The following is a 22,835-nucleotide window of genomic DNA, read 5'->3' as shown; positions in this document are numbered from 1 at the left end:
ATTTGTTCATAATATTTAGGTTTGAATGTGAAGTTGAGAAAGTGTTGCGTACGTTGGGGGCTGCAGATTCAGTGTTTTCTGATGACGTTTTCCAAAGGCGTCAGTAAGTTGTAAAATTGCATCAGTAAGAATGTATACTGCTGTTTATTACAACCCAGAATCACAGTTACTGGATTTGACCCAGTGTTTTTGGCAGCAAATTTTGATTTTAGTCAGTCTCTTGAAGTTTTCATTTAGTTTTAGTCACCCGGAATGTTTGTGTTTCAGTTTCAGTCGACTAAATATCATAAGATTTTAGTCGACTAAATCTACAGTTGATTTAGTCGACTAAATTGAATTTTGGCGGGCCTTGATGCCGTCGTAATGACTGTTTGTACACCTGCTGAAAACGGCTATTTTCAGCATGCAACCAAGTGTAAAATGACTTATACTGGATCTCTTGTCCACTAGTCCATTCCTAACATTTTAGTCTAGTTTATTTGTTGACGAAATATTTTGTCTCATAGTTTTAGTCATCATTTTTCGTCTTAGTTTTAGTCGACGAAATCAACACTGATTATTTTGACCATGCAAAGATGAAATAATCGATAAGATAAGGCAACACAAGGTGGTTTTATTTGTGTAGCACATTTCAACTAACCTGACTCCGCCAGATGGGGTCACATTTCAACAGGGCAATTCACTGAATTCAGTGAGCTTTGTGCAGAACATCAAGCAAAGTAAACGGTGAACACAATTATAATTTGACATTAGGATGCGATAAAAAAGTAGTAAAAATAACGGATACAATTACAGAAGAGAAAGGAAAATAAAAAAATGAAAGTAACTCAATGAAAGGCGGCAGCAAACGTCTTAATTTAGTTGCGTTTCAAAAGAGTAAAGAGCCACACTGCAGTTCTCTGAGAGTTTGTTCCAGATTAAGTAGTATTTCACAAAGCACTGCTTGCTGCATCTGGCACCTTAATAAAGTATTTTGTACTCTAAGTAATTTGCATGTGTTTTCTTTCTGTCTGTGTCCCTTTTAACCACTTAACCCATTTTGGGCGGGAACCCCTTTTGGTGTTTTAACTAAGCATTATGTTATACTTTAGCTATTGAAAAATAGCAGATCTACAAGCTCATAGCGCGCCACCGAGTGGCGCGCTACGAGCTTGTAGGTCTGCTATTTTTGAAAAATCGTGAAAATGTGACACAAATATTTGAATATAATATTCTTTCAGAAGACCTTTTATTTATTTCGACGTCAGGCCTAACAGCCATTTGACCGGAGTCCCTCAGGGCCCTACTATACTCGTGTTTTCTGTTAGAAAATAGCAGATCAAAGCGCTGCGGCACGTTGTGAGCTTGTCCATTGGCTATTTCCAGCGAAATTAAGCCTTACCCACAATAAGGATGCTGGTGTTTAAGTGGTTAAAACCCATGTGCTGTATACATGATGTCATCAATATGACATCATAGACTGGCCTATTACAATGACGATGGCTACTGCACCAAGTACAATGGGTACAACAGATACTACCAACAGTGGGTATACAGTAGGTACATGTATTGTGTACCACTGTTATTGCATAACCAAAAGGGGACTGTTAACATACCTAATCTAAGAACAGTGGAATATCTATATAATTAAACTATGTATATACCGGTATACTATATAGTGCTATAGTATAGTGCACATAGTAACAACTGTGAGGCCTCTTCAATCTTATTGGTATTAGACACCTCACTGGGGGTGTGGTGTTGAGGCCGTCTTCTGCAGGGGTGTGACACTGACGATGCCCAGAATGGAGATGCGATTCGGGTCCCAGACGCAACTCTCTTCCAAGCCGCCACTAATGGGGGGCAACCAGGCCGTGTCGTAACCATGGTCCTTCCAGGTGTACTGCTGCGGATGGCCGTCGTACTTGATGGCGATCACATTGCCCACTTCGACTGCCACCCTAAAGACAATGCGCTGGGACTCGTGGAGAGCATGGGGGTAGCGGCTGGCTTTCTGCAGGTCCCGGCTGAGGTACACCCCACGGCCCAACGCCCCGTCCTTGGACTGGAAGAAGCCCTGTGACCGGATGGAATTGGCGTTTTGCCTGGCAGTTCCATGGTACATGACGTAGGTTTTACCAGATATGGGTTGTGACGTGAAGTCAGTCTTCTGCAGGAGTGTCAAACCCAGAATGGAGATGCGATTCGGGTCCCAGACGCAACTCTTTTCCAAGCCGCCACAAATGGGGGGCACCCAGGCCGTGTCGTAACCATGGTGCTTCCAGGTGTACTGCTGCGGATGGCCGGTGTACTTGATGGCGATCACATTGCCCACGTTGACTGCCACCTTAAAGACAATGCGCTGGGACTCGTGGAGATCAGGGGGGTAGCGGCTGGCATTCTGCAGGTCCCGGCTGAGGTACACCCCACGGCCCAACGCCCCGTCCTTGGACTGGAAGAAGCCCTGTGACGAGATGGAATTGAAATTTTGCCTGGCAGTTCCATGGTACATGACGTAGGTTTTACCAGATGTTGGTTGTGACGTGAAGTCAAGGCATGTAATCATGTTGGTGTCACTGTCAAAACAGATATACTATTAGTAGGTGTATAAAATGGTAAATGGTGCATTTATATAGCACCTTTATCCAAGGTGCTTTACATAGATTGTGCATTACATTCACACACACATTCACACACTGATGGCGGCGTGAGCAATTAGGGGTTCAGCGTCTTGCTCAGGGACACTTCAACACTAACTCTGGGGGAGCCCGGGTTCGAACTGGCAACCTTGCGGTTGCCATCCAGCAACTCTACCCCTGAGCCACCGCCGTCCCAATGAGCTGAAGTGAATTGCATACAAAATAAGAATCCCTTTGCGTGGAATATCTGGGGGTCCTCTCCCCGAAACATTTTATAAGAGTAGATGTCATTTCCCGTGTTCTGGTAAATTTTTAGTTTGATACTTTTATCAGGCTTGCTTTTGCATAGCATTGGAAAATGTTTGCTACAGTTTCAGCCATTAAAACGCAAAAAAGTATGCCTAAAGAAATTGATTTTGAAATCAAAAGGGATTTACAACCAAATTCAACCATGTACGTTTCCCCAGGCACCAATTTATACACAAAGTGTAAAAGAAAAAATCACACCCGTGTGAACTGAGTGGTGTAAGGTTTTATATAGCATGATCAGCTGTGGTCTGACGTAATGTCTGACGTAATGAAATCACACAAAATATGTTAAGTAAAAAAAGCTATCATTTTTGATAAATGTACGTATCACACCCGGATGTGATTTCACAACTGGCTGTTTTTGCGCAGAGAAAATGACCACGGTTGCTACGGTCATCCAGTTCACCCGGGTGTGATTTAATTACGTCAGAAATTATTTTGAACATAGCAACCATGGTCATTTTTTTATGCACACAAAAGCCAGTTGTAGGAGTGGTTTACACCACTCAAAAAACACAATACAAACATCAACAAATACACCTCCTCCTCTACAGCAGTGGTTCTCAAAGTGGGGTCCGTGAGGGAGTTCCAGGGGGTCCCCAGCTAAATGATAGTTTGTAACCAAATGGACCCTTGTGGGTCTGTAACTCTGAGTGTACAAAATGACGGGTCCATTTGGTTCCATTTGGACACTAACTAAACTAACAGTGATTTCACAATATAAATTGGGGTTCCAGAGATCGAAATGATCAAATGAAATGGGGGTCTGTAACCTAATTCATGTCAAACTGGGGGTCCTTGAAATTAATCTTCTCTTATGGAGTATATATTCCCATTCAGCTGTCAATTTGATCATTTGATCATTTGGACTCAGCTGTGTGGTGTGGTGTGTGTGCTGCGCTGTGCGTAATTGTGTGGGCATGCATGGCTACCCCGTGAGTGACACAATTTATTCTTATTGTTTTACAAATACAGATGTTTTAAACAAAGTACAACATATCTGTTCCAACGTACACAATCATCAACTTACCTCCTAAAGTGGGACTGTTACTATATGTCGGTATGCAAGCTGACACTGTTCCTGGCTGTCCCTGAGCTCAGCTGGGTGAGCTGAGGGCTTTTTGATTGATTGATTGAAGAATTTATTAACAGTTTGCAGAATTACAGTACATTTCAAGCACAAACTCGGATCGGACGTTTAAGTTTCACCACTTTTCTTACTTTTTACATCGGAAGCCAGTGGGCGGAGTCATCTGTTTTCTCAGAAGCAATCATTGTTAATTTAATGTAGGCCAGTCAATCTAAGATTTGACCCAAGAGAAATTGCAAAAAGTAATCGTTCAAGGTTTTTTATGATCCTTATAGGTTCATCCAAATAACTAAATTAAAAATCACACCCGTGTGAATTGAGGCGGGGGCGCTCTTGTCAAGATGGTGATGTAAAACAAACATTGAGACAAAACAAACATTAAATTCTCTTTATTGTCAATGGCGTTTTTAAAACAAACATTGAACTAAAAACAAACATTAAATATATATAGCCCCTCAAAAATTATAAATTACAAATTACAAGTATAAATTGTGGATCATGGTAAATTCAGCGGTTGACAGTTGGAGTAAGCCTATACCATTAAAAACCTGTAGCCTAAGGCAAAACAAATCTAATTTGAATTATGCTTTAAGAAGCATGTAATGTGTCAAATTTAGGGGGTTGTCATGATTCTGAATCCATTCCAAGCATTAGTTTTGCACGAAAAACACTCCATGGGCTAAGGCCTCTATCTAGCCTCTTGCACAAATGTGGCTATGGCCTAATTTAGCCCAATGCTCAGTCAGAATTCATTCAGAATCATGAATAACCACTAGTTTGACACATTACAATGTTCTCAAAGCATAATTAAAATTTGATTTGAAGAAACACAGTATGAATTGTGATCCTAAAAAAACCCTCTCTATTATTAAATCAAATGTGGTAGCCTGGCCCTAACTGGTCATTCAGTTGAATTACTCATCTTTTTTTTCCTTTAATTGTTTTATCAAACGATTTTGTAACCCATTTTTCACCTCTGTGTCAATTATCTAATGTGATCCTGGGCTCTACACACTCTCCGCCAACCTAGTCCCCATATATGGGGGACATGGGGAGAGCAACGGACTTGAACTCATGCTTCCTTCATGCCTGAGTGTCCAAGTTGCTCCTTTACACCTGACAGGGGTGAGTTTCCCTGGTTGGACGTAGCGCGTGGAAGGAACACGTTATTCCAACCAGTTCCTTTCCCCTCCATCAGGCGCCCCGGCTGGCAGTTTAGAGACCAGGATTACTGCATGTTTTTGTGAGGGTATCTACCCTAGGGGACACGGGGAGAACATGCAAACTCCACACAGAAAGGCCCCTTCGCCAACCCCGCCTCGAGTATGGGCACTGATGACGCGGAGGAGGAAACACGCCGCCAGCACCCACAGCGTCCCGAGCGGGAATCGAACCCAGGACCTTCTAGCTGAATTACTCATCTTTGAGGCTCATACATAGTCTGGATTTTCGGTGGTGGGGTGACCACCGAACTACAACATGATGTCACAAGCCGCGGTGAAGAGCAAACCACCGCCACCGCTCCAGCCCTTCTCTCTGTTTTTACTCACCACCGCTCAACGTTATTTCAGCTCCGGTGGTCAGCTCACCACCGGAGCGGTGGTCACCTCACCACCGAAAATCCAGACTATGAATAGGCCTTAAGCAAACAGTGAGGTCAGAGAACAAGATTTCAACGAGGGTCTCACAACAATTTTGTCTATTCTGTTTATTATGAAGTGTATTAATCACGCACATAGAATATAGCACAATGCACAAGCTTTATGGCCAGAAGACGGAGTCACCAATAGCATTGACAGCAAGTAGGCAAAGCTGGACAGCAACAGAAATAGACACGTACAGTAGTTACATACTGTATCGGCACACTATACCAGAATTGAAATATTCTTTGAAATATAGCCGATCTACAAGTGTGTCGCATTGCAAAGTTGTGAGCTTTATGATCGCTATTGTCAAATAGTTGATTTATATTGCCTTACAGTCAAACCGACCTTGATGCTATGTACCGTATATTAAAGGGCCCCTTTTGCAACCAGAGCTTATGTTTAGGACACAAGAAACACTTTCCTGGGGTTTTTAAATGTGTGAAATGTGTTTTTTCTTTATAGATATTTTAGTCTTGACATGTTCATGACCAAAAACCTGTCATGAAAATGTGGTCTCACTTCCTTCCTGGACTATAAAGTCACACCTCCATGCAGCCTCCCCCTCTCCAAAAGGAGGGGAAGTGCACTAAAGCATTATGGGCATTGTAGGAATTCAGCAATCCAGTCAAACACACAGACTTCATTATTTTTCTGGCCATACGATGCAAATTTCAAATTGTGCTACTGTTATCTGCTACAAATACTGTTAACATTGAGTAGTGACTGTAGTGTCTTCCAGTGGTGAAATGACCCCTTAACTGATATTTGCCAGGGACCTCGTGGAACGCCCTCAAGGACCCCTGGACCTCGCTTTGAGAATCAACTGGTCTATCCTGATCCTATTCTAATATGTCATCTTTTGAACGGGCAAAAGGAATGGGCACGACATTACATTAGTGCCCTGAGTGGATGTCACCAGAGCCTTAGATATAGACAGAGTTACGCAAACTGCGTTCACTTCATGGGGCTTCAGTCCAATCTCCTACATAGACCTAGAGTCCTAGACCGGAAGTAGGCAGAAATGCATTGGACTCAGGCAACAGGCAACAGCCCAGCTTCAATGATCTTAAATCCCTTTGTTTTAGATTGTTTTGTAGTAATAGTACAACATAAACATTAAAGAGACTTTAGTTGTTACTGTACAATACTTTAAAACAGTTGTCATGTTGCACACATGCTTGAAATAGCTCTTATTTGCGCCGCCCTCGTTGAAAACAATGTATTTCCAACTGCAGCTTAATTGTCTCAGTTCATACTGTATGAACAGCGCTCGAGCTCTCAGTTTCTGCCCCCTCAATATCCGTAACTCATGGCTCTGGATGTCACATGCCCCGCGCTGATGACGTCACACGCTTCATACCGGTGACGTCATAATTGCCGCCGTACCGAAGCTGTAAATACACGGCGGCTCGCCCGCTCTCCATCACTTGACTAACGGACGCCAGCCAAGTGTAAAGGAATAACAACGCACTGTTGCAGACATGCCTCAGCTGGCACAGAGGGCCGTCGACCCTCTCGTAAGGGCCAAGGCCCAGCAATTTGCTCAGACCGAACGTGTCCGGAGGCTACACAGCGCCCTGCTGCTGTCCGAGGTGGAGAAGCAGCGGGAGGCGCAGATTGAACTGAAGCAGAGGCTGCTGCGCAGGAAGAAGCTCGAGGACACCAAGGTGGCGGAGGAGATCGAGCGACTATGGGATCATCATCTCTGGGAGCAGGCCATGAAGGAACAGACCAAACAGAAGAACAGGCAGAACCTGAGGCCCCCGCCCGACCTCCCCGCCAGCAAGAGAGACAACATGGCGAGGGTGGCGAGGTACGCGAAGGAACTACTGGAGAGAGAAGATCTGAAGAAGGACGATCTGAAGAAGAAGCAGGAGAAGGACGAGCAGAGGAGACAACACCCGACCTCTCAGGAAATCGAGAAGTTGTGGAAGCAACTGGAGGAGCAGAACACCAGGGAGGCGCAGAAGATACAGAAGGGGGTCTTCGAGAAGCTGTTCGCCACGCAGAGGGAGAAGGAGAGAGGCAGACGTACGAAGACCGAAGAACTGTTCGAGAAGAAGGAGCCGGACTTGACGGAAAGAATCATTTACGGCAACAACAAGCCCGGACTGCTGAAGAAGTTTATTCCGGGAGGCCAGATGGAGCTCGTGAGACAGGAGAGGATACAGAAACAGAGGAATCAGGCAGAGAAACTTTGCTACGAACCAAAGAGAGGGTACGTGTCACACGACACGGGATATGACCATTATGGCCCCACGGAGACGGAGAGCCAGGAGATCGGCCTCATGTCCCTGTCGCATAATCTCATAGACCCCAACGACCCCAGGCTGACCTACGCAAGACAGTACTCGGACATCACCAAAGACACGAGCACAGCCATATTTGAAGATTGGAAGAATAATCTGAGAAGGTACAATATCCTGAAGCGCTCGAAGAGGGTAATGAAAAGCTAACATAAACACCTTTACAATTTCTGGATTTTTACATTTTTGTTATTATTTTATTTATCCCAGAACAGACCCAGGCCTTATTTTATTTTATTTTTTCTTATGATGACCTTTTTTGTTGTTCTTGTTTTCTTTTTGTTGTTTTTCTGTCATGTTTTTTTATCGAGTATTAGGGGGGCCTGCAGATCATAGGTGTTTCCCAAAAGATGTAGTATAGCCTACTTTATTCTGAGCTGACAAGATGTGGTTACAAATACACATGTTCTGAAAATCTTTTTTCATTTGATATTTATCTTGTGTGCTTCTTAGTCCCTTTCACAACTGACATCCACTATTGGTCTGTGTGTGTGTGTGTGGGGGGGTGTAGTCCAGTTATTTTCATTTCAAAGACCCCCTAGCATTAGGCCACAGACCCACAAAAATGGTAAATGGTGCATTTATATAGCGCTTTTATCCAAAGCGCTTTACATAGATTGTGCATTACATTCACCCATTCACACACACATTCACACACCTTTACATATATTGTGCATTACATTCACCCATTCACACACACACATTCATACACTGATGGCGGCGGAAACCATGTGCAAGGCACCAATCAGCACATCAGGAGCAATTAGGGGTTCAGAGTCTTGCTCAAGGACACTTCGACACTAACTCTGGGGGAGCCCAGGTTCGAAATCCAGCCACTCTACCCCTGAGCCACCGCCGCAAAGAAAGATTAGTATCTCTAGGACCCCAATTATCTACACTGAAATCATCTGTGTTGCTTTCACTTGGATAGTGTACACATGTAGGCTACACAATCAATGTTCTGTTTTTACATTATAATTGTGGGCTTGAGTAGCAAGCCCAGTATGTTATCTTCACTATAATTTATTGTAATGCCCCCTGTGACGTCATTTGGGTTCATAGATCATCATCATACTATAGGCTACTTAGATGAGCAGTGTTTGTGGGAAGTGGGGTCCAGGGACTCTATCTATCTATCTTTCTATCTATCTGAAGTGTTACAAAACAATCCAAGGCCTGTAGTTATAGTAGAATGGCCAGTAGGGGGCTCCAGTCACATATTTTGGAGCAGGGCAGACAGCAGAGACAGAATATTGACATTGACCATTAAAGCTGTGAGCAAAATGTGTGTATGTGTTAATATATTTGTATTTTTATATTCATAAAAGACTTTCAAACACTTCCCAATTTACGTTTAGGCCTATAATAAAATATTTAAAAATCACACCCGTGTGAAGTGAGGGGCGCTGGATCTATTATCATCATAATGTATCATCATACATCGATCATCTACATTCCGGCCAATCACAATTTGCGTCCTCACTTTTGTCTTCAATGTTTGTGTTTACACAAACACTCAAAAGTAAAACTGGGGCCATTCATTGTCATTAATGGCATTCAATGTTTGTGTTAGGTTAGTAGGACAAACACTCAAAACTGTCCATTCATTGTCAATGGCATTCCATGTTTGAAATGAAATGAAATGAAATGATTAGGCTACTATATTTACCCAGGGTATCTTGGCTAAGCTCAAGAACTTGTTTCCAGCCAGGCCCTGCTCATAGAACATTTCATCGTAGTGGTTCAATGCCTTGTTCAAGGGCACTTCAGCGGTGGTAATTTTAACGTGTCGGACCGCTGATTGGAACTGGCGACCATCCGGTATCAAGACCGCTCCGCAATCCGTTCGGCCACCGCTGCCACTTGTGTTAGGACAATGTTTGTGTTCACACACACAAACCCTCAAAGCTGGACATAGGCGCCCCTCAAGCCTCAAACATATATATGTATGAATCCCTCAAACATATAATATGAAATGCAATAATTATAACCACGGTCTCCACTCCTGCTGTACCTGCTGTGGAAAGCCAGGATTCTATTTACTGTTGAGCGCTCATATTCGGTCTAGAGCCCGCCTTACTGTATCCGGTGGAATTCCACATACACATGTGGATACTTCGACAAACAGTTTCCGTATCCGCTCTAGTCCGGATGTGCAAAACAAAACGGAACTTGTCCGATTTATACTTCTTCCCACGACGGTGTCGCGCGGCGCAGGGGAAATCTACGGGCGATCTACAAGCTCACAACACGTCGTGAACGCGACAAATTGTGAGCTTGTAGATCTGCTACTTTCGGAAGGAGGCGGGTCCAGGATGATGACGCAGTGTTGGACGGGCGTTGACCGCTGTTGCCAAGTCTGCTTATTATAAGCAGAGTTTTCTTGGCACTTTCACTAGTATTTTGGGGCTCGTTTCTAAAGTGTAGCCTATTGTTGTATCACTTGTATGTAGATGAATTGAATACACAGGAGTTTGATTGATTGATTGATTCATTGATTGATTTATTAACAACAGTTTGATTGATTGATTGATTGATTGAAAAATGTATTAACAGTTTGCAGAATTACAGTACATTTCAAGCACAAACTCAATACAAAGGCTGTTAACTGTGAGTGGACGACCCAATTAAGCATTACACTTGTTTCCAATAGGGTCCACAATGTTCAAATCATCAAAAACATTTATAGACGTACAAATAGACACTTCTATATAGACAAAGGACAGAACAGGAATTCATCATAAAGGAGGTAAAAAGGGAAAAGAAACATATACAGTGAGGGGAAAAAGGGGTGGGCGGTGGGGGGGCAGAATGGGTACATTTCACACAAAAGCACAACTCAATATAAAAACTGTTACTGTGGACGACACCATAATAAATCATTATTACACTTGTTTGGTTGTTTTTGGTCCACCGTTTTCAATTCATCAGAGGAAGAGGACCACAATCACACAATGGAAACAGGCTTTTTTGTGTTATCCTTTAAGCTTTAATATCTGACTGTACCTCGTGCTGTTTACCTATTATTCAATCAATCAATCAATCAAATAAAGTTGCTTACACAAAATGAAAATTCAGTGTCAGGCTAGGTTGCTTCCAAATATTCCTAAAATCTGTGGTTCTCAAACATTTAACGACCTGTACGTACATAATTTGTCCTCAGACCCCCATCTGTAAATATGATTACAAGATTAAAAGAATATTCCATCTACACCGTAGAGCTGCTATTTTCTCTACTTCTTATAAGCATTGTTTTCTTTGTTATTCATGGCATTTTGTTTGATTTATTTAATTTATGAAATTATTTTTTCTATCTATAAATGTACGTCTGTAATCCACGTAACTCGAGAAGTCGACGAGAACCGTTCGTCCCACCGACTTCCAATTTGACACACGTGTTCCACAGTCCACACCCCCACAGGGAGTGCAGTGCCCGGCCTCGAGTTGGTGGGATACACCGTTGTCCAGGACCAGCACAAAAGCCCCTGCCCGGGCTCTGGACCGGGCTCAAATTAGCCAATAAGCCTATCTCACAGAATTTCCCTGCCCCCCTTAATACGCCCCCTTTCGGGGTTAGTGGTGATAGCGTGACGTCACTCCATAGACGCTTCATGTTAACAGAGGTAATTTAATAAGTCTACAACTTTTGTTTTCTCAAGGTAAGGTTTGTTCTATCTGTTCGAGCTGATTTACCATATTGTTTGCTTCATAATAATATTGGTCTGTCACATTTTTACATTAGAAAATGTACTTAGATTCTCCAGAGAAAAAAACGTGTAAATGCTCATGTTAAAGTCACCACTATTTACCGGAAGTGGGCGTGAAAAACGGGCTGTGAGATAGGCCTATGGATCACATCACCCCTAGATCTCCATATATGGAGCTGGACTGTTCTGACATCTGCATAGACTTGCTATTTGCGCATGCCTGACAAATAACTCCATATATGGGCATACAAGGGACACAACTGGGTGGGGCAAGCATTTCCATCTTGTATCGTTCCAAGTAGACCACTGCCCAACGGGCACCGGCACCGCTCTAGTAAAATACAAAATCACACCCGTGTGAAGTGAGGGGCGCATCGTACATCATCATGAATCATCTTATACTGGCCAATCAGAATGCCTGTTGCCACAAATTTCAGTCATATTTGGCGGACATTTGACCTAATTTCCCCTTTCATTGTCAATGGCAAATATGAGAAATATGAGACGTGTGGGGACAAGATGACGTACATTTTCCCTTCATTGTCAATGGCATTTAATGTTTGTGTTGCGGACATTTTTGTGGGGACAAAAGCTGTATAGGTATAGGAGGGGCTGGCGCCCCTCAAACATAAGGGATATTTAATTTACTCGTGTGACCCATGGAAATGTGTTTCGTGGACCTGGTCCACCCACCCCTTCCCCCCCCCTCTTTCTTTTCCCTTTTTACCTCCTTTATGATGAATTCCTGTCCTGTTCTGTGTATATTTGTACGTCTCTAAATGTTTTGATGAATTGAACACGGTGGACCCTCTTGTAAACAAGTGTAATGCTTTATTGGGTCGTCCACTCAGAGTTAACAGTCTTTGTATTGAGTTGTGCTTGAAATGTACTGTAATTCTGCAAACTGTTAATAAATATATCAATCAATCAATCAATCAATCAATCAATCAATCAATCAATGGTTTGCTTATTTCTCTCCTTAAAAAAACCCCAACGTGGCAACACAGGCGTTGAGAGGTCGCTCGCGCTCGCCAGTCCATTTCCGACTGCAGTAGCATCCAGTGGAACAACACCAAGGGAAACAACAATAAAGGATCAGCTCGTTTATTTCATTCACGGAGGAGGAGGAGGAGGAGGAGGAACAATCTGTATTTTAAAATGACAAGAAGTACCAAACGGACGTTTCTGAAGGGCAAAGCCTCCCCCTCAAGGAGTACGTCTTTCACAACACACGTTGGACGAGCTATTATTTTGCGGTAGGGATTTCTTTTTGTGTGTGTTATTGTGTGCAAGTGAGTGAGTGTGTGTCGCAGGAAGAGGAGGATGTTGCTGCTGCTGCTGCACATCATCCAGACGTTTTGATGCGGACTGAACATCTTTGATCGGAATATCATATTCATCAAGTCTATCGGGGTCCCTAATAATATGGAATGTACGTGCGATGACGGCCGCGTTGCCGCCGGGTGCGCCGCCGCCGATGGTGACCGACGAAAGACGCAGTTTTCCGCGGAAAGGTAACTGATGAAAACTCTCAATGAAAGCACCACGGAGGGCTCCACCACCACCGTCACCGCCACCACGGGGGATGTCATGGTCATGGAGGAGGACAGCAACAACAGGGAGGAGGACAGCAACAACAAGGACGAGAACAACCTCAGGACGGTGCGGCTGTGGCGGGACGCCGCCCTCCGCTCGAGGAAGCTGCGGAGCAACCTGCGCCACCTCACCCTGTGCGCCAAGAACAGCCAGGACGAGGAGATCACGTTTCCCGAGGACATAGGCGAGATCGAGGCGCTCAACCTGGGCAACAACTCGCTGCAGGCGCTGCCCGAGGGCCTGGGCGCCACCCTGGGCAACCTGCGCGTCCTTGTGCTGCGCCGGAACAAGTTCGCGGCGGTGCCCCGCGCCGTGTTCGAGCTCGGGCAGCTCGTGGAGCTTGACATGAGCCACAACTGCCTGAGGAGCTTCTCCGAGGACGTGGGCAGGCTGAAGCTGCTGAAGAAGCTCTGCGTCAGTCACAACAAGATCCAGCATCTGCCGTCGCAGCTGGGAGCCCTGCAGGTGTTGGAGGAGCTCGACATTAGCTTCAACGAGCTCAGCGATTTCCCCAGGTCGTTCTCTCAACTGAAGAAGCTACGCGCGCTGGACACGGACCACAACCAGCTGAACCAGTTCCCCCCGGAGGTCCTGGCCCTGTTCGACCTGGAGGAGCTGGACTGCTCCGGGAACAAGTTCGAGGCGCTGCCGGCGGACATCATGAAGCTGCGCTCCATCAAGATCTTCTGGCTCAGCAGCCTTCACATGTCCACGCTGCCCGACACCTTCTGCCATCTCCAGAGTCTGGAGAGTCTAATGCTAGACGGCAACCACCTCAACGCACTGTCTCCCAACTTCGCCAATCTCCAGAGACTGAAAATGATAAATCTGTCCTCGAATTCTTTCGAGAACTTCCCCCAGGCCATTTTAAACATCGCGGGACTAGAGGAGCTTTACCTGAGCAGGAACAGGCTGTCTTTCGTGCCCAAGGAAATCGGGCAGATGGTCAAGTTGGCGAACCTGTGGCTGGACAACAACAACATCACCTACCTGCCAGACTCCATCGTGGAGCTGGAGAGACTGGAGGAGCTGGTCGTACAGGGTAACCAGATAGCCATACTCCCAGACAACTTTGGAAAGCTTTCTAAGGTGAACATTTGGAAGGTGAAGGACAACCCCCTCATTCAGCCTCCCTATGAAGTGTGCATGAAAGGGATTCCTTACATCGCGGCCTATCAAAAGGAGCTCACGCATTCCCAGCATGCGGTGAAGCCCAGGCTAAAATTGGTCCTGATGGGGACGACGGACGCGGGCAAAACGTTGCTCAGGCGGAGTGTGGTTCGCAAAGCGCACGACGCCAAGGGCAACGAGGGAAACAAGGGAATCGAAGTGACCAACTGGGTCGCGGACGCCGAGCGCAGTCTTACGTTTCTAGTGTACGATTTGTCAGGGAAGCAAAACTATGACCTCATCAAACCCTTCTTCCTGTCCCCCGGTGCTCTGTATGTTCTCGTCGTGAACCTCAAAGCATACTCGTCGAAGAACTTTTATGCCCACGTCGGGTACTTCCTCCATCTGCTCGGCGCCAAAGTGCCCCACGCGGTGGTGTGCATGGTGGGCACACACCGGGACCTGTGCGGAGACATGGAGTTGGAGGAGAAGAGCCTGGACATCCACAGACAGATTGCCTTGCAGGAGAAGGGCGACACCCAGTGCCTGAGGAGCCTCTCCCAGCAGGTGGACCAGGCCTTAGAGCAGGGCTACAACGTGCGCACATCCAGCCCCCACATCGTCTTCTACGGCGTGACCGACAGGAACCTGCGCAGGAAGAGGGCCCAGCTGCAGTACATGCTCAACCACCGGCTGCAGATCCTCTCCCCCGTGCTGTGCGTCAGCTGCACGGACAGCCAGCGGAACATCCAGAGGCTCAGGGAGAAGCTCATGTCGGTGGCGGACCAAAGAGAGATCTTCCCCAACCTCCACCGTGTGCTGCCCAGGTCCTGGCAGACGCTGGAGGAGCTGCACTTTAAGCCTCAGGACCTGTGGCTGTCGTGGTGGGACTCGGCCCGCCTGGGCCTCCAGGCGGGCCTGACGGAGGACCGCCTGCAGAGCGCCCTGTCGTACCTGCACGAGAGCGGCAAGCTGCTCTACTTCGAGGACAGCCTCCCTCTCAAGGAGTACGTATTTCACAACCTGCCGCGCTTCATCGCCATCCTCAATGTCTTCTTCCAGAAGGACGAGTCGTCGCTCCTGGAGCGACTCCTGTCCGAGGGCAAGAGGGAGGACGCGGCGGCCGCCAGGGTGAGCCTGGTGATGGAGGACGAGAAGGGAGAGAAGCACAGGGTCTCTCACCTCCGGCACCACGTAGAGGACTTTGTCCGCCAGGGCGTCCTGTCCTCGAACGTCATCCGCCTGCTCCTGAAGCCCCTCGTCCAGACGCAGCAGGACCTCCACCTCATCATGGAGCTGCTGGAGAAGATGGGCATCTGCTACTGCATCAACAAGCCCCGCGCCAAGCCGCTGAACGGAGCCACGGTGTGGTACAAGTTCCCCAGCTACGTGAGCTGCGACGAACCCCACGCGGCGGCGGCCGACGACTGGCCCGGCGGAACGAGCTCTCTGGCCACGTGTCACTTCTTCTCGGTGGAGCAGCTGCAGGTGGACTACAGCTTCCCGTTCGTCTTCCCCCCGGGGCTGTTTGCGCGCTTCAGCGCGCAGATCAACGGCCACGTGGTGCAGCGGTCGGACGGGAGGCATCAGATCTTCGCCTACCGCGGCAAGGTCCCCGTGATGATCAGCCACCAGCCGCCGGACGCCAGGGGGAGGGCGTGCTCGACGACGGAGACCCTGTCCGTGGCCAGCCACGCCTCGCTCCCCAACATCTGGACGGCCTGGCAGGCCATCACGCCGCTCCTCGACGAGCTGAATGTGCTGCTGAGGGAGTGGCCCGGGCTCCACTACTCCATACACGTCCTGTGTTCCAAGTGCCTGAAGAGAGGAGCATCCAACCCACATGCCTTTCCAGGTAATTACCGTCTCTTATGGCCACGCACAGGCACGCACAGACACGCGCACATGGACACACACTCGAGCTGCGTGCACACGCACACACAAACAAACACCACTTCACACTCTTTCACATGCACGCATACAGACAGACGGACTAACAGTGACAGACAGGGAGAGACACACACACCCTCACAATCCCTCTCTCACACTGTCTGTCTGTCCCACCCTCTTAACCACTTTCAGCTTGGCATGCCTATTTTGAGCAAATCATTATAGGTGAACATTTGTTAAAATCTCTTTCTCTCAAAAATAAATTCCCCTTATTTAAATATCTGGTGTACAAGCCTGCATCTCCTCACATTGCAGTGCATTGTGAGCTAGGTCGGCAGGTTTTTGCTAATTTGTCGTACAACATATTACAGTATAAATGGCTTATTACACGTGGTGGCTTCGGGCTATTTATGTTTATTTGTAATTTTAATTAGTTTTAATTTTTGGGGATTGGTTACATTTTATACCAGCTAGTGCAGACAAACACGGTGACGGTGGTGGTGAATTATAGTACCATTCTTCGCAAAGCAGATCCAGATTACATAGATTAGATTCATCAGTCAGTAGGTGAGGCCATGATGTGGCTTCATGACATTAGCTACAGCAAATGGTTCGCAAAACCCAGTCCCCAGTCAGGGGACCCCCATCTGAACATAGTTTATGCCAGACAGGGACCCCATACAACATATTCTGAAAATAGAGAGGTAGAGATGAAGCAGGGACCCCCACTACATGTGCCATGTCATTGTTCCAACAACCCATTATTCCGACATCCCGTTCGACGACTTCGGTCCGACTTACATAGCGATACCAATATCACTGCTTGGATCTCTAACCCAAACCGCATGCGGAAGCCATAGTCAGACTAATGGGATGTCGGAATTATCCCATGTAGGCCTGCCGTCGAAATAAACAAAAAGTCTTCTGAAAGAATATATATTCAAAGATTTGTGCCACATTTTCACGATTTTTCAAAAATAGCAGACCGAGTGGCGCGCTACGAGCTTGTAGATCTGCTATTTTTCAATAGCTAAATAATGCTTAGTTAAAACACCAAAACGGGTTCCTGTCCAGAATGGGTTAAGGGCAGTCCCCCCTACATCATAATGTTCTTTTTCACAGATTTCAATTAGATTCATAGACTTATGATTTGACAGCACTACATACTGTAAAGAAAATGTAAGATGGTCTTGCTCTCCCCCCCTTGCCCCCCCCCCCCCCTCTTTTCTGAAAAGAGACACTCTACCAAAGTTCAAGCTCTGTGCTTGAGAATGTTCTGCTCACTCATGGCTCTTGTACAGTAGGCCATATGCTTGACTTTGTTCCACTTGCCACAGACTAACTTGGCAGGGCGTGGACAGTCTTTGTGGATCTCTTCATGTCTGCAGTGCTGCTGCTGCTGCTGCTGCTTGTGTGAATAATGAGATACAAGGCAGACAGTGTCTTAAGAGCTTTTCTACTGGCCTGCCACAGCTTCGGGAAGGCCTGACATGTATCTAATCACTCAAACAGGCCATGCCGTCGCAGACTAACCCATTAACCCATTTAAGGCTGACATCGAAATTTTAAAACTGTGTCATGACAGTTTTCTGAAATATAATGTTTTTATATCAGTGGTGCTCAATATTTCATGTCAAGGACCCCAAAAAGTATACGCCCATCTGAAAATATGTTGTTCCAGGGACCCCCCCCCCCCCCCCAGGGACCCCCCCCAGAAGCAAAGATTTGACTTAAAAGAGTTGACTCTGTAACAATATTCAAAGATTTGAGGCACATTTTCACGATTTTTCAAAAATAGCAGATCTACAAGCTCATAGCGCGGCACCGAGTGCTGCACTATGAGCTTGTAGATCTGCTATTTTTCAATAGCTAAAGTATAACATAATGCTTAAAACACCAAAAGGGGTTCCCCCGTCCTGAAATGGGTTAAGATCTGAGGCCAATTCTACAAATGTTGCCTAAAACCAGCAGCTCTCACACTATCAAACAACAGTTTTCAAAAAATGTTCAAAAAATAGCAGACATACAAACTTAGCTTGAGCTTGTATATCTGCTATTTTTGAACAGCCAACAGCCAAACATCTAAAATGACACAGCTGCTTTCCCGGTTTTAATGGGCTAAATATGATTACGTGGTACACCCAATGAAGCGGGTCTAATTTGACATGCAATCTAACATAATGTGGCTTGCAAACTGTAGCGTGCCAAAAAATGCCAAGAATATAAAATATAATACAATGGGCTTAATAATAGAGCAATGCTAAGACTGTGGTTGCCACTTTAATCGTTAAAGTATACATGTTGTTACTGAAGCAACCACCATGACACCACACTTAAGTACTTACTAATAAGTCACGAACAATGTGACAGATTCCACACAAACGATCTTTCTTCTTGGTCAAAGAAGCTTTTGACTGTCTTGCAGAAGAGGTTGCTGGCCTGGTTTAACCCATTTCAGGACGGGGGAACCCCTTTTGGTGTTTTAAGCATTATGTTATACTTTAGCTATTGGATAAATAGCAGATCTACAAGCTCATAGCGCGGCACTTGGTGCAGCGATACAAGCTTGTAGACCTGCTATTTTTGGAGAAAAATAATGTGGCGCAAATCTTTGAATATATATTCTTTCAGAGCGAACGTTTTTTAACTCAAATCTTTGCTTCTTGGGGGGGGGGGGGGGGTCCCTGGAAGAACATATTTTATTTTGAGATTGGGTTCCACAGTCAATTACATATAATTCTGGGGGTCCTTGACATGAAATGAGCACCACTATTATAGAAACATGGGTTTTGATTTAGAAGACATTTGTAGAATCTGCTCTCGGGTCTAAGTGGGTTTAACTGAAAAGCTCTGAGACTTTATGAGTAGCATTACAGTTAATCAAATAATTTACAACAATGTATAAAATAGGGCTTAATCCATTTAGACCTGAGGACGATTCTTTAAAAAATGTCTTCTAAATCCTAGAAGTTTTCTGAAAAACCCATGTTTCTATGTCAGTGGTACTCAACCTTTTTCCAGAATTATCTGTATTTGGCCGCGGACCCTCATCTGAAAATATGTTGTTCCAGGGACCCCCCCCCAGAAGCAACTATTTGAGTTAAAAGCGTTCGCTCTGAAAGAATATATATTCAAAGATTTGCGCCATATTTTTAAGCTCATATTTTAAGCTCATAGCGCGGCACTCGGTGCCTCGCTATGAGCTTGTAGATCTGCTATTTTTCAATAGCTAAAGCATTAAAACACCAAAATGGGTTAAGTGATTAATCAGACTTATCAATTTAGTTGATTCTAATAAAATAAAAAAGTAGAATTGCTTTATGTTGACTCCCAAAAACACACTTATTATTCAATTATCTAAAAAAGTAAGCAATATAATAATAATAATCGTTGAAACTAGGAAATATTGGATAGCTGCAGCTCTAAAAAGATATTTTAAAGATCCTGTCTTTGGACCAGCATGTTGTGTTGCATGTTGTTCTGGCATCATCTCTTCTCCTTTTTGGCACAAGGCACATCTTGTTTTGTGAGGCATTACATTTAATTAAACTGGCATACCTTTCATTCATGGTTTATGGGTCGAGTGGAAGCGATACTTAATATTGTGTGAGCAGCAGTGTTGTTTTTGGCAGCACATTTCTATTTTAGTTTTAGTCATAGTCTCTGGAATAAAACTTCATTTGGTTTTTGTCATATTTTAGTCACCCGGCCGGAATGTCTTAGTGTTACTCTAGTTTTAGTCGACTAAATATCATAAGATGTTAGTCGACTAAATCTACAGTTGGTTTAGTCGACTAAAATGTATTTTGGCGGGCCTTGATGCCGTCTTAATGACTTTTTTTACACTTGCTGAAAATAGCCGATCTACAAGCTCACAATGCGTCGCAGCGCGACGCGTTGTGAGCTTGTAGATCTGCTATTTTCAGCATGCAACCAAGTGTAACATGACTTATACTGGATCTCTTGTCCACTAGTCCTTTCCTAACATTTTAGTCTAGTTTTTATTTGTTGACGAAATCGTCAATATATTTAGTCTTAGTCGTCACAGCTTAGTTTTAATTTAGTTTTTATTCAGTTTTCGCCAGTGAAAAAAAGGTAGTCGAGGATCATTTTTCGTCATACAGCTTTAAGTCGACGAAAACAACACTGGTGAGCAGTCCAACTATATGTGAATGTATCACCTAGTGACTGCATGGGCCAGTTCACTATGTGCACAACTGTGGATGGGTGGCAGATCTGGCAGATTTGTTTAAATGAGTCATGTGACCATTTAAACCAATCAGATTTCAATCTTGATGTGGCACAGATCTGATTCAGGCTAGATTTGTCTGCCAGTGTAAATGGGGCCTTAGTGTAGGTGTGTACTATGGTCCTTGAGGGGATTCCAGGTGGTCCCCTGCTAAATGATGGAGAGTTGGTAACCAAATGGACCCTTATAGATCTGTAACTCTTGAGACCAAAACCAAATGGACCCATGGGCGACTGTGGCTCAAGAGGTAGAGCAGGTCGTCCAATGATCCATGGGTCGGTGGTTTGAATCCCGGCTCCTCCTGTCTACATGTCGAAGTGTCCTTGGGCAAGACACTGAACCCCAAATTGCTCCCGATGTGCTGGTTGGTACCTTGCATGGCTTCCGCCGCAATCGGTGTATGAATGTATGTGTGAATGTAATGCACAATCTATGTAAAGCGCCTTGGATAAAGGCGCTATATAAATGCACCATTTACCATTTACCCATTGAATAGCAGATCTACAACCTCGTAGCGTGGCACTCAGTGCCACGCTACGATCTGCTATTTTTCAATAGCTAAAGTATAATAACATAATGCTTTGATTGATTGATTGATTGAAGTATTTATTAACAGTTCCTGACAGGCTGACAGGGGTTCCTGTCCTGAATGGGTACTTAATTGCCATGCTTGCTGTCACAATCATTTATTTTTGCTTCCATAGTGAAGGATTCAGCAGCTGTCTCTTTGACGTTCACATAGCACTGGCAAAAGAGCACACCTAGCACATATTGAGGAGAAGGGTGATGGAGGAGGAATGTTGAGACGACTGAATGTGTGTTGGTTGGTTGGTATACTGTAGCGGAGATGTCAGGAATGCTAGGAATGGAGCTAACTGCTGGAACATTGCCTTGACAGTTACGCTGTGTGTGTGTGTGTGTGTGTGTGTGTGTGTGTGTGTGTGTGTGTGTGTGTGTGTGTGTGTGTGTGTGTGTGTGAGATAGAGCAGTGGTTCCCAAAGTGGGGTCCGGGGACCCCCAGGGGTCCTTGAGGGACTTCCAGGGGGTCCCCAGCTAAGTGATAGTTATAGGAACCAAATTGACCCTTATGGGTCTGTAACTCTGAGAGTGTACAAATGGAACCAAATGGTCCATTTGGTTCCATTTGTACACTCTCAGAGTTAAATTAACATTGATTTTACAATATAAATTGGGGGTTAGAGAGATACAGTAGAAATGCCATTAAATGGGGGGTCTGTAGACTAATGCATGTCAAACTGGGGGGTCCTTGAAATTAAACGGGTTGAGAATCACTGCTAGAGCCGTCTTCTCTCATGGGGGGGTCCTTGGCATATCTTTTCAAATGAGTGTCATGAGTGAGTGTCTTTTCAAATGAGTGTCAATTTGGGGGTCCTTGACATGCAATAGATTGTAGAGGGTATGCGACATGCATAAAGGGAGTCTCAAAGTGAGTTTAATATCGTTGTACATCTTTTATTTGTTTGGATGGATGGCCTGTCAAGGCCACAAAGTAGTTTTTGTAGTAGTATTTGTTTGGATGGATGGCCTGTCAAGGCCACAAAGTAGTTTTTGTAGTAGTATTTGTTTGGATGGATGGCCTGTCAAGGCCACAAAGTAGTTTTTGTAGTAGTATTTGTTTGGATGGATGGCCTGTCAAGGCCACAAAGTAGTTTTTTGGTTATTCAGTAGTACTATGCGTTCCTGCATAATTTCCGGGTATGATGATGATGTCACGCCTGCCTGTGATCTTGTAGATCTGCTATTTTCAGCAAGTGTAAAATCAGCCATTACGACGCCAAAATACATTTTAGTCGACTAAATCAACTGTAGATTTAGTCGACTAAAATCTTATGGGATTTAGTCGACCATAACTAGACTGACACTAAAACACTCCAGGTGACTAAAATGTGACTGAAACTAAATGAAAACGTTTCAAGAGACTAATGACTAATAGGTGAGTTCCAGTCTAGTGCTTTCATAACGCTTGCTATGCATACATTACCATCCCACTGTTTCTCACCCAACGGTCCGTTGACTACTAATACATTAATGTCCTAATAATAATGAGTCAACCAGACAATCCGGTGCACTTCTTCCCCCTCTTGAGATCCCAACTCCCTTTTTCTGTTGAATTTCTTGACCTCCAACTTTGTCAGTAAATGACTACATGGACGGTCATCATAGGTCACCACCAGGTCATTCACTTCACGGTTTCTCAACTGTGAAAATGTAAAAACATCGACATTATTAAATGCGTGGTCAGGGACCACATGCAATACCTCCCACGGACCACGGACCACCTGTTGAAAACCCC

The 22,835-nt window shown here is 45.1% G+C and overlaps 1 protein-coding gene across 1 annotated transcript in view; it reads left to right on the top strand.

The window, feature by feature from the left end:
* The first annotated feature begins 13,140 nt into the window (after window positions 1-13,140).
* mfhas1 (multifunctional ROCO family signaling regulator 1) overlaps window positions 13,141-22,835 on the top strand; it is a 50,149-nt gene continuing 40,454 nt past the window's right edge. Inside the window, exon 1 of the mRNA XM_079525029.1 lies at window positions 13,141-16,237. Within this exon, the coding sequence (XP_079381155.1) occupies window positions 13,198-16,237 (3,040 nt within the window). The 5' untranslated portion in view covers window positions 13,141-13,197. The remainder of the gene's footprint in view (window positions 16,238-22,835) is intronic.

Source organism: Electrona antarctica (genome assembly GCF_951216825.1).
Source record: "Electrona antarctica genome assembly, chromosome: 16".
Classification (NCBI taxonomy): domain Eukaryota; kingdom Metazoa; phylum Chordata; class Actinopteri; order Myctophiformes; family Myctophidae; genus Electrona; species Electrona antarctica.
This window is presented reverse-complemented; position numbering and strand designations above follow the sequence as displayed.